This window comes from Rattus norvegicus, chromosome 9, assembly GCF_021556685.1.
Source record: "Rattus norvegicus strain SHRSP/BbbUtx chromosome 9, alternate assembly SHRSP_T2T, whole genome shotgun sequence".
Taxonomy (NCBI): domain Eukaryota; kingdom Metazoa; phylum Chordata; class Mammalia; order Rodentia; family Muridae; genus Rattus; species Rattus norvegicus.
The window spans coordinates 117,506,662-117,533,504 of NC_141542.1; the positions used below are offsets into that span (position 1 = coordinate 117,506,662).

The 26,843-nt window shown below is 44.4% G+C and overlaps 2 protein-coding genes across 9 annotated transcripts in view; one reads left to right on the plus strand and one right to left on the minus strand.

Moving 5' to 3' along the window:
- Positions 1 to 26,843, minus strand: part of Efna5 (ephrin A5) — a 279,914-nt gene that overhangs the window by 99,572 nt on the left and 153,499 nt on the right. The window lies entirely within an intron of this gene.
- LOC148003872 (uncharacterized) lies at positions 6,283 to 12,047 on the plus strand. The gene is made up of 3 exons (XM_087569036.1): positions 6,283 to 6,343; positions 7,350 to 7,596; positions 10,170 to 12,047. The coding sequence occupies exons 2-3, from the start codon at positions 7,481 to 7,483 to the stop codon at positions 10,585 to 10,587; spliced, it is 534 nt and encodes a 177-aa protein (XP_087425162.1). The 5' UTR covers positions 6,283 to 6,343; positions 7,350 to 7,480; the 3' UTR covers positions 10,588 to 12,047.

A 26,843-nucleotide genomic window follows, 5' to 3' on the forward strand; every position in this document is an offset into this window, starting at 1 on the left:
AGCCTCTGACAGCTCCATGAGCCTGTGATAGGAATGGCAGTCGTCGCGTCACACCTAATAATACACATGTGCCTCATTACACAGCTGTTTGTGCTACACCCTGTTGCCGAGGAAGCTCCCAGCTTCTGCTCCCGATCCGGCAATTACTATGCACACCAAGCACAGTGGCCATCATCTACAGAGCAGAGGAGGCCTGCCAGAGACGCGCTGACTGAAACCCCCTCAGCATTATTCAGGAATGCTTATTTGCTTGCTCAAACTCATCTCTAACAAAGAGCCCTGTTTCCCAAAGGTGGGCGCTGTGTAATTAGCAGCAACAAACACTGCCCCAAATCAGGTCAACCTGTGGGATTAGTTACAAAGGTTTTGTAAATTTCAGAAGATATCTACACAGATGTCAGGAAAACACAGGCACACACAAACACCCAAACACCCGGGCGCAGTGTAATGGATGCAGCCACAGCCATTAAGTAGTTTTGGATTTGTGAGACTCAGACAACCAATACGTTTTATGGAGGAAGTCATAAAAGTCAGATAGGGAAAAATATATAGCATGAAAGTTGCAAACTTCTAGACAGCGTGTAAAAAATGCGGGAAGGCGGCAGGGGCGGGAGAAGGGACAGGGAGAGTGGACCTCATCAGTCTTGATAAATAAGACAGGGTCACCTGAGTTTACTTCTGCAACCAACAGAAGTCCCTTAGTATCTAATTATTTTGTAGAGGGATAGAGTTTCTTCATGTCCCCCGTTTATGGCTGTCATTAGATCGGTCGTACTTCATTAGTTCGCTTTCGAAAAATGAAGCTTTCATTTTATTTATGGAGGTGTCTAGATTTTTCTATGGCAGCTCCAAAAACATAAAAACCAAGCAATGCTAACACCTCTGTTTGCTCCGGGGAAAGCAGACCCAGAGAGGCGCAAACACAGGTCAGTGCCGCAAATTGACTAAAAAGGCTCAAATTCGAGAGAGGAATTTTAATTTGGATGAAAAGAATGATTTACAAGTGACTGGGTGCAGGATGACATGGCAGATTAACATTAAAGCCAGTGATCTCATCTTGACAAAACAAGCTAGTTTGCTTAGATTGGTTGATTGTTGATAAACAACACTGTTTAATTCTCATGGTGGTCATTGGGCTTTAAAAGAGCAGATGGTCGATTTTCAATACAGAAGTCAAAATATTGTCCTGGACGCCAATAAAAATAATTAATAAAACACCTCTAGCCCACGGGTCCCTATGCAAGCAAGTGAATGGATTATAATTGCACTTCTTCCTTCTACATCTGGTGCTAATTAAAATCTGATCCGAATAATAATTGAACAGTACCCGGTCTATCCTTAACTCTTCGAGTTTCCATTGTTTGACACAAAAGCACTGACCTCAATAAATGAAAACACATTTTAAAAAAATCTAAATCATAGCTATTTTTATCCAGGCCAGCAAGTGACTTACTGTCGACATGGGTTTTGGGGTTACACAAGACACCAAAGTTTTCTAGTGAGTTCTGACGGCCACTCTGGAACGGGGAACTCCCTAGGACTCCCATTCAGAGGCGTCCCTCCATCAACTACAAATACAAAACCAAATATCCCTTCCCCACGAAACCCTAATTGAAATGAGAGAACACGACACTTCCTAACTGACACGTGTGGACAGGTGTGCCAGGCCTGTGGTAAGCACTGTGGGCTCTCTGAGTCTCTGCAGGATCCTGAACAGAAAGATCGTTGGCTTCACCTAATACATAAGGAGGCTGCCTCACAGGTTCCCACTGCACAGCCCACAGTCTCATTTTATCACACCTTATTAAAGTAGGGGGAAAAGAATATATATCTAGATATTCTGTAAACAAGGAAAAGGATATGGGATATCCAGCATAAAATACTTGTACTTTCTGAAATACTTTCTGAATACATTTACAAAACAAAAACAAAACAAAATAAAAAAAAGCAGGAAACAAAAACAAAGCAAACAAAGCCACACAAAATCTCAAAGCATTAGCAGTAGTATTGTCTTATTCTGTGAATGTGAGAACTACACATGAGAAAAATGCCTGCTTCTATCAGTTTTGAAAGCCACTGGAAAACATAAAATAGCATATAATGATATAAAAAATTTATATTGATAGATACATACAAAGTGCTTTTCTGTTCTTAACATATACAGTTCTAGTTAAAAAACGAGAAGCGAACATAATACTACCTGAATAAAACCATTTGAAGAAATGCACAATCATGCTTGAAGGGTTTTTTCCCATAAACCAGTGTTCCTAGAACCATCCATAATTTTTTATCTACTCAATGTTTACTGTTTCAATTTAAAATCAAGTTCAGTGGCATTTTGTAAAATACTATATCTTGCCTCATGAATGGATTCATGACAGAGACAAGAAATACTATCAGCTATGACATATGATAAAAAAAATAATAAAAGAATCCCACTTTGTGAAAACGGGTCACCCAAAGGTCTTGCAAAAATCCTCGCAAGCATTTGGTCCGGTTGGTCCTACAAGGAATCTTGTGGGGAGGGGTAGATGTTCCATGTATCAGTTATGTGATGCCGGACTCCCCTTGATAAGTGAATTAAGGGTCATCGAAACATTAAAAGGCAGCATCACAGACACCTCAGAGGAGGCCACACGGTAAGCAGAACCATTACAGTAACAACACAAGGCACGCTGGGAAAGTGATCTGAGGCATATGACAGGGGCCCAACCAGAAAGAGGCACTGGATGCCACACCCCAGGGACTTCCTTGACTTTGTTAAGGCAGGGAGCAAACTGCTTTCTTTCGCTGGCTTCCACTTTTATAATCCTCTGCTTAAGAGCACAAGGCTAAGAAACCATGGGTTGACCCTTTTGAAACAGTGAGCCTACATAAATGATGCCTCCCTTAAAGTGTATTTGGTCACAGCTATGCAAGAGTGACTAGTCCAGATGAGCATGACCACATCGTTCTAAGCGTGAGAAAAACCCATGCCTGTCATCATGATAGATACCTAAGTTATAAAAAAGAATGTGCCTTTATATTATTATCATTATCATTACTTATTATTATTATTATTATTATTATTATTATTATTATTATTGCTTAAACCACGTAAACGTACTCACAAAATGAAAGTTTATCCTTGGCTAGTCCTCTGCCCAAAAAACATTGAAATTTAGGAGGAAGGGGGAAAGTCTCTTGTAGAACTAGGGAATGAGATGCTAACGGGGACGTGAGAGCGCATGACTCCACCCTCACTCTGGGTCTTTGAAACCCACTTTCAGGAAAGCTCTAGAGTTTTGGAAACAAATGAAGCCTGCATCTCTTGGTGTGTATGGCCTTGGTGGCTGCCAGAGGCTCTGAACAGCAACAGGGATTTCCTACGGGCCTTGTCATGACATCGTGTGGGCAGAGTAGTCTGTGGCAGCAGAAATGAAGCTGATATTTACATAAGGTATTAGAGCAGGGCCATCTCATGCCAGAGTAGAGGTGACAAAATGTCAGCTGCAATCTTATGACAGGCTGTGGTACTCCTTTGTAACCACTTCCCTTTTTATATATTATATAGCCATCTAGTTATGTATGCTTATGTGCATGTGTGCACGCAAGGTGTGTACACACACACACACACACACACACACACACACAGAGAGAGAGAGAGAGAGAGAGAGAGAGAGAGAGAGAGAGAGAGAGAGAGAGAGGACACTGACAAAAAAATAAATGGGAAGGAACCGAGACAGAGTGTATTTCACGCACTAGTGCCAATGTTTCCTATCTCGTGAACCTCGGGAAAACAATTCGTAGAACTAATTAGTTTACAGTGTTTAAGCAGCTTGTTCTTGGCTTTTAATCTTCTTTATGTAATACTATGAACAAAGCCATATTATCTTCTGATTTTTTTATACAGTTTAACAAATATAATCTCCCCTTTCTTCCCAGGGATTACTTCATTTAGACATCAAACTATGTTGTTGCTGTCCCCACCCCCGCCCCAGCACCCCCCGGGGAGAAAGGATAGAAGTAAATTGACATCTATTGGCCCAAGTCTCAATGGTCTGTGGGATCCACCCAGCTCCTAATCCTCTTTGGTTGTCATGGAGTACACCTGGCTTAATTATATTTACAGTTGTTTTTTTCAGTTCTGCCACACAGCATGCAGGTTTTTCTTAAACTGTCCACGTCTCCCTGAATCCTAGCTGTAAGTCACGCCTTGGCTGCTGTCTTCTTTTCAGATTCTGTGTCATAGGGCACTCTGGCCTGACGCACAATACCATGTTGGGTTTGTGGGGAATGCAGTCCTGATAAATCTCCACTCGGGTCTAAGAGCACAATTTAAGACAACCCATGGCAGAGACCAAGTGAACGGAAATGGATACAGGTAGGCACAGATGAGAGGGAAAGGCCAGGAAGAAAACAAAACAGGACGTCTTACATTTTCTCATCTCTGAGTCTTAAGGCATAAAGGAGGCACCTACGACTTCTTTACTTTCATATTCTGGATGGGCGCTTAACTGCTAAACTGAGATCCATGGTTTGGGCGTAGCAAAACTTTAAAGGTTTATTGCACTTGATGTACATGGGTATGGGTCTGTGCTCACGAGTACTGGTACCCACGGAGGCCAGACGAGTCAGATCCCTCTGGTGGCTGTGTTCCAGGTCCTTGTGAGGCATTTGACGTGGGCTGGGTACTGACTGGGGACCTCTGTGAGAGCAGTGTGCAATGTTAACTACTTAGCCTTCTCTTTCTCCTATATATTAAAATTTAGACAACTGAAATCCAAGACTCCTTAAAGCTAGAGTTGGAATGTGTTACCCATACACAAAACTACTCACACCACCAAAAATTTGAGGCCACTACCCCCACCCCCTCAGAGAAACCTCTTTCTGGTGGAACAAACCCCATCTTAAGACTTTCATTCGTACGTTTGAATCAACGCTGTCCAAGAAGTTTTATCGTCTTAGCGAAACATGGTACTCAGTGCAACTCTGCATTCTGCTTGCTTGAAAACTGTTGGCAGTCCCACGGTAGCGATCTACCTTAAAGTTCACTATGTCCTTAACTGTCAAACAGAGTCACAGTAACTCCTAATTAGTTAGAAACAGGTAAGCTGCAGCAACAGCTAAGCACCCTTAGAGATGACAAAATGCCAGCCACAGTCTTCACCGAGATAGAGCCCTCTCTGCTCTCCCAAGGTTAATGGTCGCTGGTCTTCAGAGAGTTTCATAGCAGCCTACAGTGAGGGACGACTCATGGCTCTCCAAACCTCGGCTCCTTGCAAATGGAATCCACAGCAGAAGAGAAGGAGAGAGCTATCAGTTCCAATAATAAGGCAAAGGAAAGTTCATAGTGCAAATCATGAGGGGATCCAGTTCAGAACTCATTTGGAAATTTTAAACAGATTCAGGCCAACAACTTTTAGTGTATAGTTACTGAAATGAGGGACAAGGCTCTTGAGAGGTCTGTGTTTAAGATGGAGAAGCCAACAACAGCAGTAATATCTGCCCCTAATGGCTTCTTCTACGAGAGAGCACTGGGGGAGAGTCACTGGGCATCCCAGGGTGTTCACAGCTCAGCTCAGGTCAAGTAATTTAAATGAGATGCTGGGAAGAATGGAATAAGGGGAACCTGCTACCCAGGGCGGCTAGGTAGGGCTCCCACAAGAGCCGAGCTGCTGAGACAGTCTCCAGGCTTTTCTTTGACATCCTCATTCTGAGAGGACGGATGTTTGCAAGCAGGTACGGTGAGAGCTCAAGGGAAGAGTGTACACCAAGGGAAATGTGCCTGGAAAATAAAATGTCAAGGAGAATCGAGAAGTGGAAACACAGTGGGTGGGAAAGAAGAGAGAAAGTGGGGAAGCTTCAGGAGGAACAGGCAAAGTGGAATTAAAAATCAAAAAAAAGAACAAGAAAGAAAGAAGGAAAGAAAGGAAGAAGGAAAGAAAGAAAGAAAGAAAGAAAGAAAGAAAGAAAGAAAGAAAGAAAGAAGGAAAGAAGAAACAAACCAAAACCAAGAAAGTACAGAAAATAATCTAAAAGGAAAGTTCAAATTTCTAATTCTGTTCTCTTCCCCGCTTTGATTCAAATTCCTTTCCTACACTGCAGTTCGGTCTGCTCTATATGACCCAATTTTAGATCCACTTCCACTTACAGGGGTCCCAGGGTGGAAATAATGAGGGGTGGAGGGGAGGGAGTTAGAAAAGAAAAAGTTCCTTCTTAGCTATGAAGAATGCAAAATACGTTAAAATGCAAATTCAGTGTAAAAAAAGAAAGCAAGACAGACTACACACACTTCTCCACAGTGAATTCTCAGGCAGAGCTGGAAGCCTACAAGTAACCCCCTGAGGTGCACCAGCATAATGTAAGTGTTTTAAGTTTGCTGGATGACAGACAAACAGCTAGCCCTGTTACTCCTCAATGAATCTCATCCCCCCTCCTGCTTTTTTTTCCAGGGCAGAAAATGTTTGTGGTAGAATTGGTACAGGCGAAGGAGTGAATTGATCTGTTTAGCTTTTTGTATTGGGATAAGAATAATCGTTGCCCTACCTGCTTCCCATGGATCGTGTTTAAAAGGCACAGACACTCACTGTTTTTATAACTATAGGGGACCAATCGGAATCAGGTTTCACATCGTTGACTTATTTATTTTAAAAGTCAGACTGAGCGAGGAAGAAAAAGTCAGAGATGGCGAAGAGGAAGAGAAGAGAAAAAGGAGGATGGAGGAGGAAGGAGGAAGAGGAAGAGGAAAAAGAGGAAAAGGAGGAGGAGAAGGAGGAGGGGGAGAAGAGGGAGAAGAGGGAGGAGGGGGGAGGAGGGGGAGGAGAAGGAGGAGGAGGGATGATGTTGGGTTGTGGGTAAACAAGTCCTGCTTCACTGTTTCAGATGGGCCCTTCCCCTGAACATGAAGTCATTTTGGGGGTTCCCCTTTTAAGCTGCGTCTTTGTGTGTTTGATTTTTAACAAGCAAATGACTTGTTTTCTACTGAGTCCCACCCAACTGGACGCTGAAATGAGAAAGGCTTACTTAGATGCTCTGACACTTTTCCTTCATCTTTAAAACGTGACACAGCAATGTGACATTAAGAGTGACCATGCCTTTCTACTTAGACCAGACAAGAAATGAGGATCTCAAAAGCCAAAATGGTCTATAATAAATACTATCACACATGAATTGTTACATGTTCCCTATTGGTCCATCTCAGCTCACATGAAATTGCAGTCGTCTGATAGATGTGAGATCACGAATAAGGGGAAAATCAATCATATGACTACTTATGTATAAAAGACTACCAAGGCCAGATTCCCACCAAACACACACGCCAGTTCTGCCAAATTCAACCCAATATATTTTCACTCCCATTTACACAGGACACCCCACGTCCCTGAGTATTAAGACTGGTGAGGGAACCTTCCGAACCTGTCAGAAACGAAGATGCATGCACAAGGAAGGACTAATTCCAGGAAAACGCTCAGCTGAGCAGTGAAGCATTGCTTGAGTAATGCAGATTCTGCAACTGCAAAAGAAAAAGAGAAAACTGGGACAGGCTGGGAAGTGTGGAGGACTTCCAGAACTAAGCCATGGCCACCTACCTTCCTCTCCTTTTGGGCTCTCAAGGTATGTCTGCTTTCTGAGTAGTGGTCGGTGGGATTGCAGACTGAATGAAAGTGCTTTGCTCCCTGGACCAAAGTGAGGAGTATTGGTTTACAAAGAGGATTGTGTTCATGGGAGAAAATATTGGAAAATATATTGAAATAGATTTAGCAATAATAGCCAAATGCAGGCTACTGCCCAACATATTAACCTCAAGTCCTGGAAATCCTGGGGCTATTTAGTTACTGTCATATAAACTATACTACCAGATATAGATATAATATAGATATAGATATAATATAGATATAATATAGATATAATATAGATATAATATAGATATAATATAGATATAATATAGATATAGATATAGATATAGATATAGATATAGATATAGATATAGATATAGATATAGATATAGATATAGATATAGATATGAAGGCAGGGAGGGCCTCGAACAAATAGATCTGAAAATGGCCTTATATTGAGGGTCTCAATGTACTTAAACTGACTCTCCCCTGTCCCTCTCTGCTGACACTACCCCAACTTTCCACCACCAGAGGCTTGACCTTACTGCATCTGTGTTAGCACTGAACACCCAGCTCACATCTTTATTTCAAACTACTTCCCTGACAGCAGGACAAAGGGCACTCACTCCTTAGCATAAGGCAGGTCCCACTGTGACTGCCTTTGGCCCTCTAGCCCTCATTCCCGCCACCAGAACCCTGACTGAGCCAGATTCTGTCCTACTCACGAAGGTGCCTCCATCTGCAATGCTCTCCCTTCTCTCTTCTCCCTGGTGAACCCCTAATCAACTTCTGGCAAAGGTTCACTTCCTCTGTGAGGCCTCCATCCCCTCTCTCCTCCCGGGACACTCTGAACATTCTATTACAATAGACTGTTTCTCAAAAATGGATTCTTGTCTGTCTTCTCCCACTGGGTGGTGAGTTGCTCCAGGCAGGGCCTGATTTCCTTTTGTTTCCTCCAGAGTGACAGGCGGTTAAAAGTTACAGGAATAATAATTGAGGGGAGAGAGGGAAGGGTGCACCGATGGATGTGTTCGTCCTGCTATTAGGCAGAGGACAGGAGAAGAGTAGATTGTGTAGACAGTAGCTTGGGGTAAAGCAAAACTTTCAATGGGTACAGTAGTGTCAATTATGAAGGCTAAGATTTCTTCATTTGACCCAAAAGTTGACAGGGAGTCACTGTACTGCATAGCGCAGGGGAAATGGTGACAATTTTGTTCAGCCTCATAGCACCTTCTGCCCTGAACGACAGCTACTTTCATGCCAATCTAATTCCCTCTTGGACTGGAAAGTTCCTTGCAAACAGGAGTTGTGTCTTAATATTTGTATCCCTTTTAGCAACAAGCACAGAATTTGAATAGCAGGTGCCGACAAATGTTTGATGAACTTAATTTTACAAAAAAACCAACCAACCAACCAACCGAACAAACAAACAAAAAACTAGTCCCTCTGTTATGACTGGAGAGAAAGCTGTGCAGACCGTTGCATTATCGTTCCCAGATGTGGGGAACGGACCTAAAAGGGGTGGTGCCTTTTAACTCAGAAATGGGAAATTCTAGAGGCAGCCCCAAAAGAAGCTTTCTCAGTCCTATTCTCCATTAAAGTCTTGAGGCTAGTGTCCTCGGGGAAACACAGATTCTTGGTTGAAGATCTCTTCTCTCCCTTGGAGTGGGTGAGCTTATGCAGGGCCACAGAACAGAGGAGCCAGTCAAGAAACACATGCAGCCAGGAGCAATAGCTGACTACCTACAAACTTCATCTTTTTTTTGTTGTTGTTAGTTTTTTGGTGGTTGTTTATTAATGATTCATTTGCTCACCCTTTTTTATGTTTATAAATAATAACCTATTTTAATCCATTATCTGTTTTACATTAACCTTTTCCACTTAATTCCCCAAGTCAAATGTGTTCAAGGAGACGAGAAAATGAGATATTTGTCCCTTCTGTTGTTCTTGGTCTCCAGACACCTCTCTGGTTACTCTAGATCAGACAGAACATTTTCGAGCCATGGATGTCAACACAGAATGCTATAGCCATCTAACGTCTTTGAGTCTTAAGTCAAAGACAGAGCTTTGTTCTGTGAAAATATGTGCATAAAAGCCATTAAGAGTGGAAACTGAGAATCCTTTAAAGGAGAATGCCCAAATCCTGAACATGAGGGATTGTAAACTATGTAGTTAAAACAGAATTCAAAATCTATATAATATATCATTAATTTAACCACCACCACTATTACTATACTTTCTATATGCTATCTAATCTACAGCAAACTCATCTATCAGATCTGATGAAATTTACATAAAAATTATATTTATTAAATATTTATATTTATTTATAAACATTATATATTTTATACATTACATATTATATTTACATTACATATTATATAGTATACATTACATATTATATGTAATATATTATATATGTATGTGCAAAAGCACAAAGTGTATTATTGTGCCGGACTGAGCATCATGTAGTTGATTTGACACTACCTGCCAACCCTCACAGTCTAATGACACAGTTTAATTCTTTCCTCACAACATCACTACTTTTTATTATCGTATCTTTGGTAAAAGGAGGAGGAAGAAGAGGAAGAAGGAAGAAGAGGAGGAGAAGAAGGAGAAGGAGGAGGAGGAAGAGGAGGAGAAGGAGAAGGAGGAGAAGGAGAAGGAGAAGGAGAAGAAGGAGGAGGAGGAGGAGAAGGAGAAGGAGAAGAAGAAGAAGAAGAAGAAGAAGAAGAAGAAGAAGAAGAAGAAGAAGGAGAAGGAGAAGGAGAAGGAGAAGGAGAAGGAGAAGGAGAAGGAGAAGGAGAAGGAGAAGGAGAAGGAGAAGGAGAAGAAGAAGAAGAAGGAGAAAAAGAAGAAGAGCTGGAAGATCCAGCTCCCTGCTTATCCTATCTCCCCTGACTTCTCGCCTATCGTTCTCGATAATTGTAGCCTATGCTGGAAACTCCTGACTAGGCTATACATGGTGAACATGTCATGGAAAGTCTAGGAGACATCTCTCTGAACACGGTCTTATGTTGATGATGTCTTTGACGTATGTAAATGAGTCTCCATCTCACTTTGCTGAGAATATTCTGACCATCCACCTCCAGTACTGCTGACCAGCTCTGATTCAGTAGGACAACCCGCAGCCAAGCAGTCTTGCATACCCTATGGATCTAAGGTATACAATCCAGAGTGCTCTGTGTTCCAGGGTCCATCGGCTACAGCTGACAGACAGGGCTCTGTGGTCCATGGATGCCTGAGCTTTCAGGACAAGTCAACAATGAGTGCTAGAGTCTACTATCCCTCGATACCCATTGGTAGATAATAAACGTGCTTTATGCAACTTGTGTGCATGATGTCTATTCTTGCTACGGTCAGAAAAATTGGCAACCAGTACGCAGCAAACATATTCTGTCTCCTGGCCACATTGTGTTTCAGTTAAACAATGCTCTATCTCCACGAGCCGAGCCGTAGTCCACTTATCATTTCAGAAGGAGTCAAGCATTTCTTGAACTTTCCACCCGGCAGCACTCAGATGTGAACCTGCAGAGCACAGCTACAATGCTCACCTCATCTCCCAGGAAAGAAAGGTCACAACTGCCTCTGTTCCAAAGTCCATTAGACATGGGAGCTCCCTTTAGAAGCCGAGGCGGAGGACTCACCAGAGACCTGTATCTGTCAGGACACAGCTGCAGATGCTGACACAGGTTAAAACAGAACAAGACATCTGCGTGCGTGGTCACCACAAAAGCATCTCAGCAGAGTCTCATCCGGGTTGTTTGCTTGTTTGTTTTTGTTGGGTACCATTCAGGGAGGAAAGAAACGCTGTATTAAGCCTAGCTGCCCAAACCCTCATCCCAGGTTATCTTGACCATCCTGACATACATGGAACCCTGAAGAGACGCTACTCATCCTGCATCTTAAAAGAAGATGAGGCTTCATTAATTCTTTCACATGATAACTTGGAAAAAGAGTTTCTGGCTCTATAGCCACATGCATTCAACCCTTTAATCCGCATACTGATACAAAACAATTTGTGAATTAGAGCATGCATGTTCACAGGATTCAACTACGGAACACTGGGGTACTTTGTGGTCTCCGGCGACAAGAGACCCGTTGCTGCTTTTCCATGGTCTACCTAACCGATTGGTAGGGTGCTGGTTAGAAAGTTAGTCTGCGCCTTTGGGAAATGGAAAACCCGTGGAATGGTCCGTGCCTCTAGAAGCAGGACTCAAGAGTTGCAGCATTTTCTGACGAAAACAGCTTCAGTTTCCGTTATGTTCCTTCTTTGTGATTAAGGAAGGTTGGCATCCTCATGGCATTCTATGTATCGCCACCAAGTCTATAAGTGAAAGTCACCCTCTTTGGAGTGGAACGGGATAATTGGAAAGGAGGGGGTTTCCCACTGTAGACCCTCCTATAGCCTGACTTTTGAAAGAATGTTAAAAATTACATTTATCTGTCTGTCTGTCTGTCTGTCTTAATGAATACATGGAAGGAAGGAAGGAAGGAAGGAAGGAAGGAGGGAGGGAGGGAGGGAGGGAGGGAGGGAGGGAGGGAGGAAGACACACATTCATGGCTGATTCTGTACAAACACTTCCAAGACTGTACCTAAACTGTTCGGCAGAGGACTCACACACCACCCTTCTGTTGTGATGATTACTGTGCACCCCAAAAGGTCCTTACCCCTACACAATTACAAAAGTTAGAGACTTTGAAAAACTAATGTGTTTTCAAAGAAAAGCGTATTACTTCCCCTAAGGCATTCTTGAGGAAGCCAACACTTGAGGTAAATACACATTATCCCATTATCTGTTGTGACCAGCTCCCTCTCTACGCGGGACTCAAGGAGCTTCGGAATGTGTTTTACTGCATCTTTAACAGAAAGGCAGCGGTTTACGATACTCAGAACAAAATAAGTCTGAGGTATGCAGGCCCTCAATTTCACTCTCAAAGAAAATTACCCTAAAGGTCTATTCCTGTGATAGACACATATCACAAGATACATTTTTTTTAAGAGAATGGAGAAAAAGAAGGTTAAAAAAATAGATAAATAAAGTGCCGGATTTGAAGCCACCAACCAGGGAGAGAAGTAAATATATCCTATTGTTACTTAATGCCCCACTACAATAATTACTTTTATTTGTTCATTTTCTAGAGCCCACACAATAGTTTTGTCTTTATCTTTTACAACCAAATACTTTTCAGTAAACAAGAGATAAAAGAGCAACAGAACCTTTGTTCTCCCTCCCTTCAGCCAAGCAACCCTGAAGGCCCATTTTATCTCTGGAGCTGTTATCTGAAGTGAATTACTGATAAGAAAAATTAAAGCCCCAGACTAAATCAGTGAGGTAATTGCAGAGTGTTGCGCATGCCCCATCTCTGTTTGTGGGCTGGACCCAGAGTCCTCACGTTCTTACCAAGCAGATTGCTTGGGCAAAGAAAGCTGCCTAACGGGTCCAGGTGCCTAAATTACTTTTCCAAGGAGGAAAACTAAGTAAATAACAACACTTGGGAAACCAAGAGCATATTTGAGATCGCAAACTCAATCGCAGGAGAATGTTAACCCACTTTTTAAGAAGCCTTCCCAGGTAGACATCCCGGCTCCAGTGACTACCTCCACAGACTTCCCAGCTTCTTTTACTCCCCTTGGCCAACACTGGTGCTCCTGGCTTCCAGTTGTCACTGGTAGTGCACATTCCTCAGGAGTTATCCAAAGCGCCTTGCATGTTTTGAAGTATTTGATGCTCAAACAGCCCTCTCTGTGCTACATGATTTTCTTAGTTAGGGTTTTACTGCTGTGAGCAGGTACCATGACCAAAGCAAGTCATATAAAGGACAGCATTTAATTGGGGCTGGCTTACAGGTTCAGAGGTTCAGTTCACTGTCCTCAAGGCAGGAGCATGGCAGCATCCAGGCAGGCATGGTGCAGGAGGAGCTGAGGGTTCTACATCTTCATCTGAAGGCTGCTAGCAGAATACTGACTCCCAGGCAGCTAGCACTAACCTATTAAAGCCCACTGTCACAGTGACACACCTACTCCAACAAGGCCACTCCTACAAATGTGTACACCAGCCTGCACTGCTAGTTAGTGTTGACCAGATAGTTGGACTCAAGAATCTACTTTCTATACCAGTTTCCCATGTGCACAAGTCTTCTAGTATAACCAACCATCTCCTTGTTCACCCCAACAACAGGCTTTCCCCATGTCACAAATTTAAGCAGCAATCCATCATAAATTCCCATCCTCTTAATATTAATCATGTTTAATCACTTCCCTCAAATATAGGCAATCTTGTGTGATACTCAAAACTGCTTTGGTTTACCCTTGTGGCCAAAGAATTAAAAACACATTTCTGGTCCCCTCTGCTGTCAGGCACTTCTAATATCTGTAGCTACTGGGATCAAGTGGCTTTAATAGGTTTAGTGTTGGCTGGACTGCTGCACCAGGTTAACCCAGAGCAAATACCAGGGGCATAAGGCAGGGGGCAGGTGGTTTGTGTCAAAGAGGAGAGTCTTAGCCTTGGCTTCGCAAAGCACTGACCAGTACCTGTTCTCAATCTCTCCCTACACCCTGCCTTGCCCCCAACCACCACAGAGAAAAGCCCTGCTGAGTTTTGTCACGGATGAGACCAGAGGCTTAGATTCACACTAAGTCTTGGAGAGCCCATGTCTTAGTTATTCTGTTTTGGGCTCGTTGTATTTCAATCTGTCCTCCGGGAAGAAAGCGAATGCCCTTGCAAACCGTCCGGAGGCCAGGGAGCCGCTACTTTTTTCTTCCCTACTGGCCCACAAAACCAGATCTGCAACCAAGGAAATAACGTGTCTTTTCTGGGAAAGGGATGTTGACTCTTGCTCAGGATAACAGTTGATGCTGCTGTCCTCGGCTCGCTAAGCATCTGTGTGGACCTGCGGAGTAACTCCAACTTCCACAAGTACCTGACAACCACTAGGGAGGAACGGGAAGGAGGACTCTGGAGGACTCTCGGCATAGTGCCAGCAGGGTAGAACTTCCTGTTTGCCTCAACAAGGCCACCATCCTTCTTGCTGAAATAAAGTAGTTACGGGTCAGAGCAAAGCAGACACTGCAAGTGGGTCATTTCCCACTCAACTGGGCAAACAGTCCGATGTGAGATAGCTTCTTTGGAGCTCACCGCTCTCCTACTGACCGTCTCTCACACTGACCCAAAGTATAGATCATGGACTCAGAACCAGCTTCCAAAACTGCTTCTCCTTAGTACTGCTTAGGTGACAGTGGTATATATAGTCTCTTACGATGTCCTAACCAAAGCACTGGCCTGAACCTGTAGCAGTAACGTCCTTTTACGGCAGAACGGTTGGCATTCACAAAGGCAAAGAAAACCACCCACCCACATTTCCTATTTCACCTGCAGGACAAGTTCACACTAAGCTGAGAGCAGAGAGTCAGCTGGGGGCAGAGCCTCTGGCAGGGGACATACTTCATGTTAGGGTGCCCGCATAAAATTCCTCCTTTTGCTAACCATGTCTAGAATGTAACAAGACCCTCACATATTATTAGAGAAAATAACAGTCTGAAAATGATACTTTGCCTAGACAGAAAGGATTTAAAATGTTCCTTGAACCGTAGAGGCTTTGAAAGACAAGGGGATCTGAATAAATGGGGACGTACGCAGGGAGCAAACACACAAAAAGATGTATATATGCAATTGGTGTCTATGGACCGCCTGAGGAAGCATCGGAGGTGGTGGGAACCGATGGTGGGAACCTATGGTGGGAACCTATGCATTCACACCAGCTCAAGGGGCCTCACCAGGGCCTATTGTGTAAGGTCAGAGACACGGCACAATGTGAAAATGCCTTTAATGACTCTAAAGGACAGGGCTTCCCCCTCCTTCCTGCTGCCTCCCCCCTCAATTTGTCATAATGCTTTCGATTTGCCTACTAATATTGTCCCACGGAAGCTCTAAAGTATTTCGCTATTACATGACTTGGGCTGTTCACAGTTACACGGCTCAGTGGCAATTGGATGCCAAAGACGGGGGCATTTGACCTGTACGTAAAATCATCGAAATGACACTTCCTGGTTTGTACGTGGGCATTTGCTTCATTGTTACTGGGGCAGGGGGAAAACTGCTGAGTAAAAACTAACCCAATGGGAATTAATTCACCTAACAAACTCTATGAGCCACACATATGCTACCAACAGTCTACAGAGACAGGTAGCTTCCGTCACATGCTAACTTCATGTGTGCTGAGAGCCTGAAATCCGGATATCTCACAGTCCTCAGTCATCCCGTACTGATGATGGGTAAAGGGTGTCACAGTGGGTGACCGCGCATGGGACAGATCTCCACTGCTTCTGTGATGCTTCACCTACAAAACTCAAACAGCGACACCAGGTCCATACAAAGCGGTCTAAATTCCTGCAGGGCTGCGCACACAGCAGGACCACAAAGCCAGCTCTGTACTTCAGAGCTCTTACCGTGGCTGCAGGGGGGCCTGCTCCCGAATAGCGACAGCAAGGTCTTTCTGGGTTGTGGTAAATCTGCAGTAGGCAGACTACATGTAATTACCCTGCAAATTACCTGTTCCTAAGGTTTCCAGGGTTATGTGGTCCATAATTATATGATGTCCTCGTATAATACTAGGGTGGCCTAGCTGGTGACCCAGGATACAATCCAGAGACACAGCAGCTAAAGGAACCGCTGAGTTCCTCCTTTCCACAGTGAGCGTAGACAGACACCTGCTTTGCTGCGCGCTTTGTTTTGAACATCAAAACGAAACATGGAGCACGAAGATTTGTCATTCTAAGTACACACACACACACACACACACACACACACACACACACACACACACACACACTCCCTTCAGAAGAAACCAGTTACCTTTCCTAACTGGCAGATATACACTTTTATCCCTCTTGGACTCCAATAACAGTAGGTCACATTCGACTATGTTTCAAGGAACCTGCTGCACCAGCCAACAGCTGGAACCCAGCGACTGTTGATAATCGACGCTAATTGCTTATTGTTCTAAATCAGCTCTTGTTTGCGCTTTTGTTACCCAAAGTAATTTCCCCCCACATTCACACTACCAGGAACGGTTCTGCAAGCCCTGGCTGAAAAATTCTGGTGCTTCAACCCTAGGGCTGTTACTGTTTTGTTACAAAACAAAAACACAAAAACACGCTGGCTTGAAACAAGTTAGCAAGGATGACCACGGATAGAACGCAGGTGCACAGGGATGCTGGCATTAGCCGCTGTCTGAGTAAGAACAAGACTTCCCTCTGATGTTTTAATTAGAGCCTTGGTTAGCATGGTGCCATTTTCCCTAAACAATTCTTCCCCTCTTTGCTTTAGGGAGGGATTTTCACTCTACCACTTTTATTGCACTAGTGAATAAATGAGGTCTCAGGGTTCCAGGGAGAGGGAAAAAAAATTACCAATATAAATGCATCAGGTGCAAATTACAAAGGTAAATAGGCCCCAGGAGACCAGAAGCTGGCAACATCAACTTGAATATCTGAGAGAGGCCACTAAGGGAAAGCTCCCGGTCGTGGTCCTGGTTTAGAGTAGACCAGATAATTTACCCTGCAGCCCCCAGAAGTAATCCACAGCGCCAGTCAGTTCCTAGTACCTCGCCAGGAACAAACATTCTAAGCCGTCATGATAGGATAGCTTCTCTCTTCCCCCCATTTAATTATCTCAGATGTCACACTTGGGCATTGTCTCTCAAAGCCGAGCCTTCATCCTGGGAGACCCACTCCCTGTATAATCTCCATCTATAGGTTGATCACTAGTAATTATTTGTTTCCTGCGACTGTGTTTATAATCCGCAATAAGGCAAAACTCACACACAAACATATCAACAATGAGTGTGATCAGTAGGGCATAAAGGCTGGTTTTGGTTTTGTTTGTTTGTTTTTTCTAATCCCCCCTACAATTTAAGCTTCATCCCCTGAAGAATGTTTGCGGCTGTGTTTCCTTTCCCTCAGCTCTTTGTGGTAAAGTCCTTCTTGCCCTCTAATAATTTCGCTCATGGAATTATTAGAACCATACAACCCCTTGTACGGTTCATAGAGTAGGGACCTCGGAGCCATCTTCTCCCATAGTGCCACACTGCTTCATGCTAAATAACGACTTGAATTCAGTTGTTTTGGGATGAGAAGATGGAGTCTTCTCACTGACACAATCCAGTTCTATCCAGCATTTTGATCATGTGCTAGCTGTCCCATCTCTTTCCTTCTTATAATTATGCTTTAAAGGGCACCCGTCTGTCTCTTTGTTTCCTTGTTTATGCTATGGAAGTGCATGGCCCTCAAGAATTAGACTGCCCCACCTTCACTTGAGCAGAAGACACTGAGGGCTCACACTTGAGCGTTGAGCACATGTTGAAGCATGACAAAGGGCTTGGCCTTCAGTCACCTTTATTCTGTCTCTCTAAGGAGGAGGAGGAAGAGGAGGAGGAGGAGGAGCAGGAGGAGGAGGAGGAGGAGGAGGAGCATTTCCTGTGATTGCCTCAGCAAGAATCAGTTATCCTGGCGCCTGCCGGAAGTGAAGCAATGGGAGTTAGTTGAAGCACACCTCCAGTTCCCAGCGCTTGCTACATCTTCAGGCCATGGCTTCATCTTAAGGCTTTTGTTTTGTAGAACATGGTGGTCCAGGGAAGGAGTTACTGAATGAGTAGCATAATCTCACACAGGAGGACAACTTCAGGAATAAGTCCACCCAGTGCCATTTTATAAGGGATGAGACATGTATTAAACCTCTTGGGACAGGCTTTGTGTAGGCTAACCTTGATTATAGTGTAACTCAACTACGTGACTTGGGGATGCCTCTCGTGAAGTACTCCATTCTGCCTTCAGGATGCCTTGTACCATCTGTACAATATTAAGCACGGAATCGATAAAAATGCGGATTTTATTTGTATATTAAGCTTCGTATTCCAGTTGTGTTATGATCACTGTGTGGTCTGGTGGCGATCTACAGTTCTACATAAATGATGTTGAATCCCAAATGATAAGGAAGCCCCCATGCTTCATTTAGGAAATCTGCCTCTCAAAATTCCCCTTCAGCAGGAACGTTCCCAAAGACTCTCATTCCCCTTCACAACTCATGATGTGAAACCCTTAAAATGTTTTCCTGTTGGCTGTGGCTGGGAGGACTGTAGGTGTGAGGCTATGTAAGCCCGCATGTCCTGGGTGAGGCCAGCTTGGGCAGTGTAGTAAAATCTGCCTAGGAGCCAGAGGCTGGGGAAATAGTTCATTTATATCATATTTGGTACGAGCTCCTCGCCCCACTACCCTTATTTCCTGGGTTCTGAGACTCCAGGCTTTCGCTGCACTGCTTGGCAGTGGTGCTGATGTTGAGAGAGGATCTCATTCGGGCTGGAATGGACTCTGAATTGCTATATATCCAGGGCTGATTTGAACTCCTTACCCTCCTGCCTTTAGAGGACTTCTTGCCTCATCCATGCGACTCCCTGGGTTTGACCACCAGCACTGAACGTAGCGATAAAACACAAGGGAACATATCTAAGTGTGGTGGCGAGGCCTCTCCAGCGCTCAGGAGGCAGAGGCAGGCGGGTCTCTCGGTTTGTGTCTAGCCTAGTCTACACGGTGAGTCCCAGAAGAGCTATGGCTACACAGGGAAATCCTTTCACAGACAGACAGACAGACAGACAGACAGACAGACAGACAGACACAAAGCAAAGCAGAAACGCACAGCTATGCACTGTACGCTGCCTTCTGTTACCGGCATTCCAGAGTACTCTCAGCTTTACTGAATCTCCCGTGAATTTCGAAATTTGAATTAAGAAGGTTTTGTGGGACACAGAGGAGATTCAGAAAAGCGTCCTTCTGAGCCACAGCGGTGACACCTTCTTTTTGGGAAAAGGTGGGGGAGAGTTGTGACTAGAGCTCAGTAGTACTGCAACTGCTTTTCGTGTGTGCTTTCAGCGCCATCCGCGGTACTGAAAACGGGCCATAAAATCAAAATCATAATGTACGCCACTGTGCAAAACGGCAGAGCCTAGCTTCTAAGCAAACTTAAACCTTCTTGCTTAAAATAGAAATAACGCAGCCATAACCTGACCCAACTCCATGACAAAAAAATCCGACCTCAACGGGAATGCCCCACCTGATGAGGTTGCACGATGGAGTCTGGGCATTTCTAATGTAAGTCAGTCAACCACCCCAACCCGGGTGTTCCTCTACCCAGCACAGGGCTCCCCCAGCCGAGGGCTCCTCTCGGCTCACCATCTATTTCTGGTGGTCAAACATCCTGGCAACCCATGCCCTCCTCCCCACCCCTCTCCAATCCTTTTAGGAAACAATGTGGAGCTAATTTATGCTTAGTCTCCGCATTTCCCCTCCTGCCACACTGGCACAGGAAGCCACTGTCTGTGCTGGGTTTGGACAGACTCAGCCATGAGCTAACAACATCATCATCGTTAAAAAAAAAAAAAAAAAAGGAGGGGGGCCTCGGTATGTACAGTCAGCACTGAAACTGTTCCTCAACACTGTGAATTTATGTTGCACATCTCCACTATCTGATGCAAATGAACTAGCAATCACTCTAGTAGAGGAAACGGTGCCTTCTACGATTGTGAGCCTGACACTGCAGAGGCTTAACGCATTGCCTTAGGAGGCACAGCTGTATCTTGCTGTTTTATCTGGGGGGCCCTCTGACAGCACACGACTGTAGCTGCTGAGAACCATGCATGGAGTTGATATACACACACGGACATAGATACTCGGGACGTGCGGCAGAGGCTATGACTGTGCTCTGCGTGTATCAAGCTATGACTTCTAAATTCCCTTCCATCAAATGCCGGGAGAAGCACTTGATAAATGGCCCTTAGGAGAGCACTTCTCGTTGCCCGAGGATGGAATGACTCACAGGCATACGACGCTCCATCAATACGGAGAGCTGGCAGATTGAAGGGTGGGAAGGACCATCCCGATGTGCTGCATCTGCTTACTAATAGCAACAGCGCTCCAACCTCTTCCCGTTCATCGCCTACAGAAACCACTCCTCGGAGAGGCACGCCAGTCAACAGATGGTCTCTGGCTAAGGTGTAATCAGGAGCAGCTTGCTAAATTTACCCAAAACAAATAGAATTACAGGCTTTTGCCCGACTCTGAAATTGAATTGAGAACTTGGGTGGTGGATAATGGAAACTAAAAACAGGAGCTCAGGATGCATCACTGCGTGTTGGGAAAGAGCAACATGGGAGACGTGTGCTACGCACCTCACTAGGCTGGGCCGTCTATTTCCACTCAGGGGTACTCCCTCTCGCTATCTAAGTTCCCAGAATTCTTAAAATCACTACCGGAGAACAAAATCATCCGCCTTCATTGGACGTACAACAACAAGATGGCACTCAGTAGAGTGGATATGTCTTGCCAGATCACACAGCACGTTGGCTGGACTGTTTGTTGCCAGAAGCCGCCCTACTCTTGCAGGTATAGTTCTGAAGTTCTCTAAGAACCGGTGACTCAAGTCCTCTGAGCGACAGCACTCTAATGTGCATCCCCAGAATTCCTTGCCGGTCTGTCTGCCTCCTGTGCGGTGTACACTAATGACAGCAAAAAGCCTGAAAACGACTTAGCATAAAATCAAGAGTAAGGGATTTAACCTATGCTGCGTTTTGCTACCTATAGGGTAAGAGAGCTACACCACGCACGCAAACCACTACATGAAAGTGAACCAGACCAAAGACACACAGCACTAGCATTCTAAAGAGGTAAGGTCTTCCGTACTGATCTCCTCAGTGCACGGCCAGTCTCCTCGCTCACTACTGTGCACAAGAGTCCCCATCTCCGCCAGCTATACCACTTTTGGGTACACACCCAAGTCCTCTGGGTAAACAAAGAACAGAGATACCCCTGTGCCCGCATTTATTGGGCTATTCACAATAACCCACATGAGACAAAACCATGTTTCAGTAAACAGACTAGCCAACAGAGGGTAGGAGGTATACACACACAAGAGTTTAGCTCAGCCATACTAAAGAATGAAATTGTGCCATTAGATGGGGAATGGATGCAAGTGGAGACTTGTCCTATAAAGCCACATGCGCCAGGTACAGGAAGGCAAATGTCACATTTCCCATTTGTGGTTTCCAGAATTCTTTATAGACATAGCACGCGCACGGCACACAAGCACACACACACACACACACACACACAGAGAGAGAGAGAGAGAGAGAGAGAGAGAGAGAGAGAGAGAGAGAGTGTTTATGTATATAAGGGGAAGGAGAGGGGTGGGGCAGAATGGGGTGGATGTGGTAAATGCACCCAATGTACCATAATATCAACAGTCACTTTGTTTTTTCAACTACCATGAGTATTTATCACTACAGAAAGCACCATTAAAAAACCTTTGGATGAAATTGCCTAAGACTATTTTGTTTTGAAATCTTTATAATCAAAGACACATGGTGTACGTGTTTCACAGCATTCACTATGTAGAACTTCTATACCAGGATAGCAAACGCCTGACGGCCATCTTTGCCAGCAGACCACCTCCCCTCGTTTGTCCTGAGGAGCTCCTGCCTATCAGTAGTACTACAAGAAGCATCCCGGGAGCTTTCTGCTCCTTCTAGTGTTTCTGTTTTAAAGAACTCTCTGTCATGGAGAAAAGAAATATGAAGTCTTTCTGTGCCGAGCTGAAATAATTAAGGAAAAGTTGTCTCTTAAGTTATCTGTGTATGTGTGTGTGTCTGGGGTGGGGGTGAGGGCAGAGAGGATGAGGGCAGAGGGGGTGAGGGGTGGCTTACTTTTCAAAGTTTACATCATGACCTGACAAAGGCTGAAATGTATTAAAACACGTTTTTATTTTGTAAGCTGCGGAATTTAAAATGCAACTAACATTTTGTTAAATGGATGCTGGCAAATAAATAAGAGTAAATTCGCCCCTCCTCTCACAGAAGAGCCACTGAGCCCCCATGTTATAAAAATAGACGCTAGACGGCCTTACTCAAGCATGTGACCTCTCCTATGGGAACTTCACAAGCTATGTTCTCTTATCTTCTTACACAGAAATCAAGTTAGGGGCCAGCGAGCAAGTGAGGTCGGGCAGCAAGTAAGGGCCTTGTGGAGCAGGTAGTAACCTGAGTTCATTCCCTAGAGCCCATGTAAAAATGGAAGGAGAGAGCCGACTCTGTACAGTTGTCCTCTGACCTCCTCATGCATTGTGTATCACATTTATCCTCTGCCTAAATACATTATGAACACACACACACACACACACACACACACACACACACACACACACCACGATAAACAACAACAATGACGTAACAATAATAATGATAATAAAATTCCTTTAAAAAGAAGATGAATTAAGGAAGCACAAGGCATAGATAACACACAAACGTCATAAGAATAAACATTTTTGCGGCAGGAAGCTAATGATAAGAGACGGCAAAAGTATCCACAGCATTACCTTGGGAAACCCCTCTGACTGCAGCATGACTCAGTTTACCCATATATAAAGTCATTGAAGCAGCCTTCTGGCTCCTCCAAGATATGTGCAAAGAGCCCATGAAAAGTGGCGCCAGAAGCCCCGGTTAAACCCCCAGCCTCCGAGGTAGCAGGTGTTTGTGCAGATGGACTTTTGATTTCCATCCCTATTCTGGTAGGCTCTGAATTTTACTCCTGTGGAACAGCCCTCCCTATTCTAAAGCACTTCGAAAATAAAGCTGTAAAGGAAAAAAACCTACCACGGAACTCCCAGTAAAATTATGGCATTGTAATATTGTCATATTTATTATTCAATTATCGCTCCAGTAAGCCAGCGTATGTATACAGGAGCAGGCATTGTGTTTCTGTATCTTTAATGCGGTCGGTTCTGAAAAACTACCACGGCGTCAGTAACGAAGTGCCTACCCTGGTCGTGGCTCAGCTCAAGACAAAAACATTACAGACTGTAAGACGAGGGGCCTGCGATCTGCCGGGTAAAATCCGCGCTTCATGATTTGCGAAGAAGCGGGCGTTGCCGCACGAGTAACAGAAAATAACGCTGTTCGTTCGGTGTGTGGGAAGCGATTTTAAATAATACCCAACGAGCTCGGCGAGAGGCGTAGGAGAGTCTTGTGGCGCCCCCACTCCACTCAACTGATTCCATTCAGATTCTGTTAGCCTTGAGAAACCACCAGGTACACTGTGAACTGAGCCTCCTCGCACGGACTGCCAGTGCTGCCTAGGGCACGCTGAACGGGAAGCGGGGGCAGCTGGGAACCACAGCAGACAGTGAGTTTCAGGTCATCAATCTCGGAATTAGAAATTCCCCACCCCCGTGTGACCCAAAATAAACCCAGCACATATTCACACACACACACACACACACTCACACACACACACACAGACAGACACACACACAGACACACACACACCACGCCCTTCATACCTGGCAAATGTCATGACAAACTGTTGTAGATGAATGAAAGTATAAATACCCAGCGAGATGACTGACTGATGGTCATGAAATCCTTAGTTGTCCCGCTCTCCCAATGCCCCTAACAAGCATCAGCACCACGATACCCATGTCTACATTAGAAGCCAAACCATAAACCAAGTCATTTTCCCAGCAAACCAGGAGGGACGTAAACCCAGGCCAGCAGCTTGTTCAGGCACTGTGTGGCACCCGCCTCAAGCAAAACAAACACAGGGAGGTAAAGAGACACTGTAGGCTTCAGACCTTCAGAAGTCACTGGCGCAGAGCCTGATACCTGAAGCAATTCTCAGCACAGATCCCAGAGTCCCAGGAACCGCTCCAGGGGAAGCTGCCTGCTTTCCCCTCTGGCCTACCGAGATACCATATATATATTCCAATTTTTCTACTCATTGGATCTGTGTTGCAGTTCTTTGCACATACATTGGCACTGCTGACATGCGGAATCACCCTGGAATCCAGCGCACGGGAAGCATCCCACATGGTTCCGCAACATAAGACTGGGTGTCCTTAGGTCAAAAGGCTTAGATGCTTGTCTTTGATGGGGATAAATAAGAATCAGGGTCAAGGCTGAGCTGTGGTGGCACGTGCCTTCAATCCCAACACTTGGGAGGCAGAGGCAGGTAGACCTTTGTGAGTCCAAGTCCAGCCTGATCTACAGAGTGAGTTCCGGGACAGCCAAAGCTACAGCAAGATACCCTGTCTCGGAAAACAAAACAAAACAAAACAAACAAACAAACAAACAGAAACAGGGTTTGGTAAGTACAGGGTGTTAAACTACGGGCTAGTGAAGAGGGGCTGGTCTGTTTGACTCACCTCTAAGAAGGGGTGATGCTTCTGATGGGAGAGGAACGCAATTCACTCAGATCATGGCCCTGAGAAGGGACTCGGGCAAGGCTGGCTGCAATGAGAATACCTTTCATTGCAAGCAAAGGAGTCTAAAGTCTTCTGTGAGCCCGGTGAGCGCTAGGCAGGGGAATGAGAGCACAGGTGACAGAAGGGCATGGGCGGCGTATTTTGGGTTGCAAGGAGGACAGATGAAAAACGGCACAGTTGTTTCCGGAGTTTGTTGAGTCTACCCAGAATCCCCCTGTAGTAAGAAAAAAGATGGCTCAGACATTCACCGCCATGTAAATACTTGACTTCCTCCAACAAGCAGATTAGAGCGAATGGTTCTTAATGTACATAAGAAGTCACTTAATGTAGATTGCTGCCTCGTTCTCCCAAGAGCTAAACACGAAAACGGCCCGTGAAGAAGAATTTCAGTCCTTGAAGGTGAAATACAAAATAGAGAAGAAACTCAGAAAAGATGCAGTAGTTTGTGTAATCCCGAAAAACAGTTATTATTTCCCCCACAGAGCAGGTGATACCATGAAAGTCCAGGATATGCACATATGGAAAGCTTGTAAGGAAACCCTTAGTTTATACAACTAATATACATTAATAAAATACAATGCATTTTTAAAAGATAGATTGTAAGGCGGTAAATGATAAAACATTAGACGTAAAAAAATGATATAGCACTTTATAGATGGTAAAACTGAAAGGATCAGAAAATTAGACTGCACAGAAAGTTGTCAGTAGAGCAAAGTGTAACAGACACATGCACACACACACACACACACACACACACACACACACACACACACACACACTGGTTATGGCTTTGCCTTCTCCAGACAAAAATGGGGCTATCCTGGACAAAAAAACATACCCATTCTGTTCCCCCCCCCACAAAGTTCAACCCTTTAGTACTATCTTTATGACGTGTCAAATATTAAGGCATTGACAATCAACGAACCATTTGGTGGCCTCTAGTAATTAAGAACCTATCCAGGTCATCTGGGAGTGCACGTTTTGGATACGAATAACAAAAGATAATATTATTAGACTCTCACAGTCTATAACGCTGCTAAAAATGTAAATTACACATGGGAGTCAGAAGCTTGGATATAAAAGATGTAAAATACCTCAATATTTTCATATTGATTCCATAGTAAAATGACAATATTTTAGAGATGATGAGTTATATAAAAACCAATTTCACCAGTATACAAGCTTTGACTTTAAAATGGGCATTAGAAAATTTTTAAAATGTGCTTTATCTCCTACTGCGCCTGGTTCTGCTGCTGGGCGGGACAGCAGCAAAATAGAGAGGCGTACACTACCAAAGAAACCCGGGAAGGAGGAAAAGATGAAATCTAGCCATCACAGAGACAAGAATCTGAAGAGAAAAGAGATGAGTCTTCAGGGCACCATGCTATCTCAAAGGGAAAACATGTGGGTCGTTCTACACAAGAAAGGAATCTCTCCCCACCATCCTAGGATACCCGGGGCAAATCAGGTCTCCCCTCTTCTCCCTCTGAACGGAACTGGCAGTTCATCACTTTGCATGCTCCTCTGTGGAACTCTGAGCTGACTGCAGTGCAGATGGATGGCTCTTTAGATAGAAGGGAGCTCAAGCCAGTCCTTATGTTAGAATAGCATCCACCCTCGGCGATCACAGTTATTGTGAGCATCCTGAAGTTCTTACTGTGAGATCACAAGACAGGGCTCTCTTGAACCACTGTGTACTTAGGACATATGCGCCTGTGCACATGAACGCACAACGCCATCGCTGACTCCTCTGGTGTAAAGTATTATTTCTACAGCTCTCCTTTAATATTGCTTTAAATTCTAAGTACAGATCGCAACTGTGTTATACAAATTGTAGGCGAACCTTCCAAATGGCCTTAAGTAGCAAGGTCAATGCTACTGTTTTCTCATCCCTTTTGGCCACTGGGATAGACTAACTTTAATGTTTAAATAGATTCTTCTC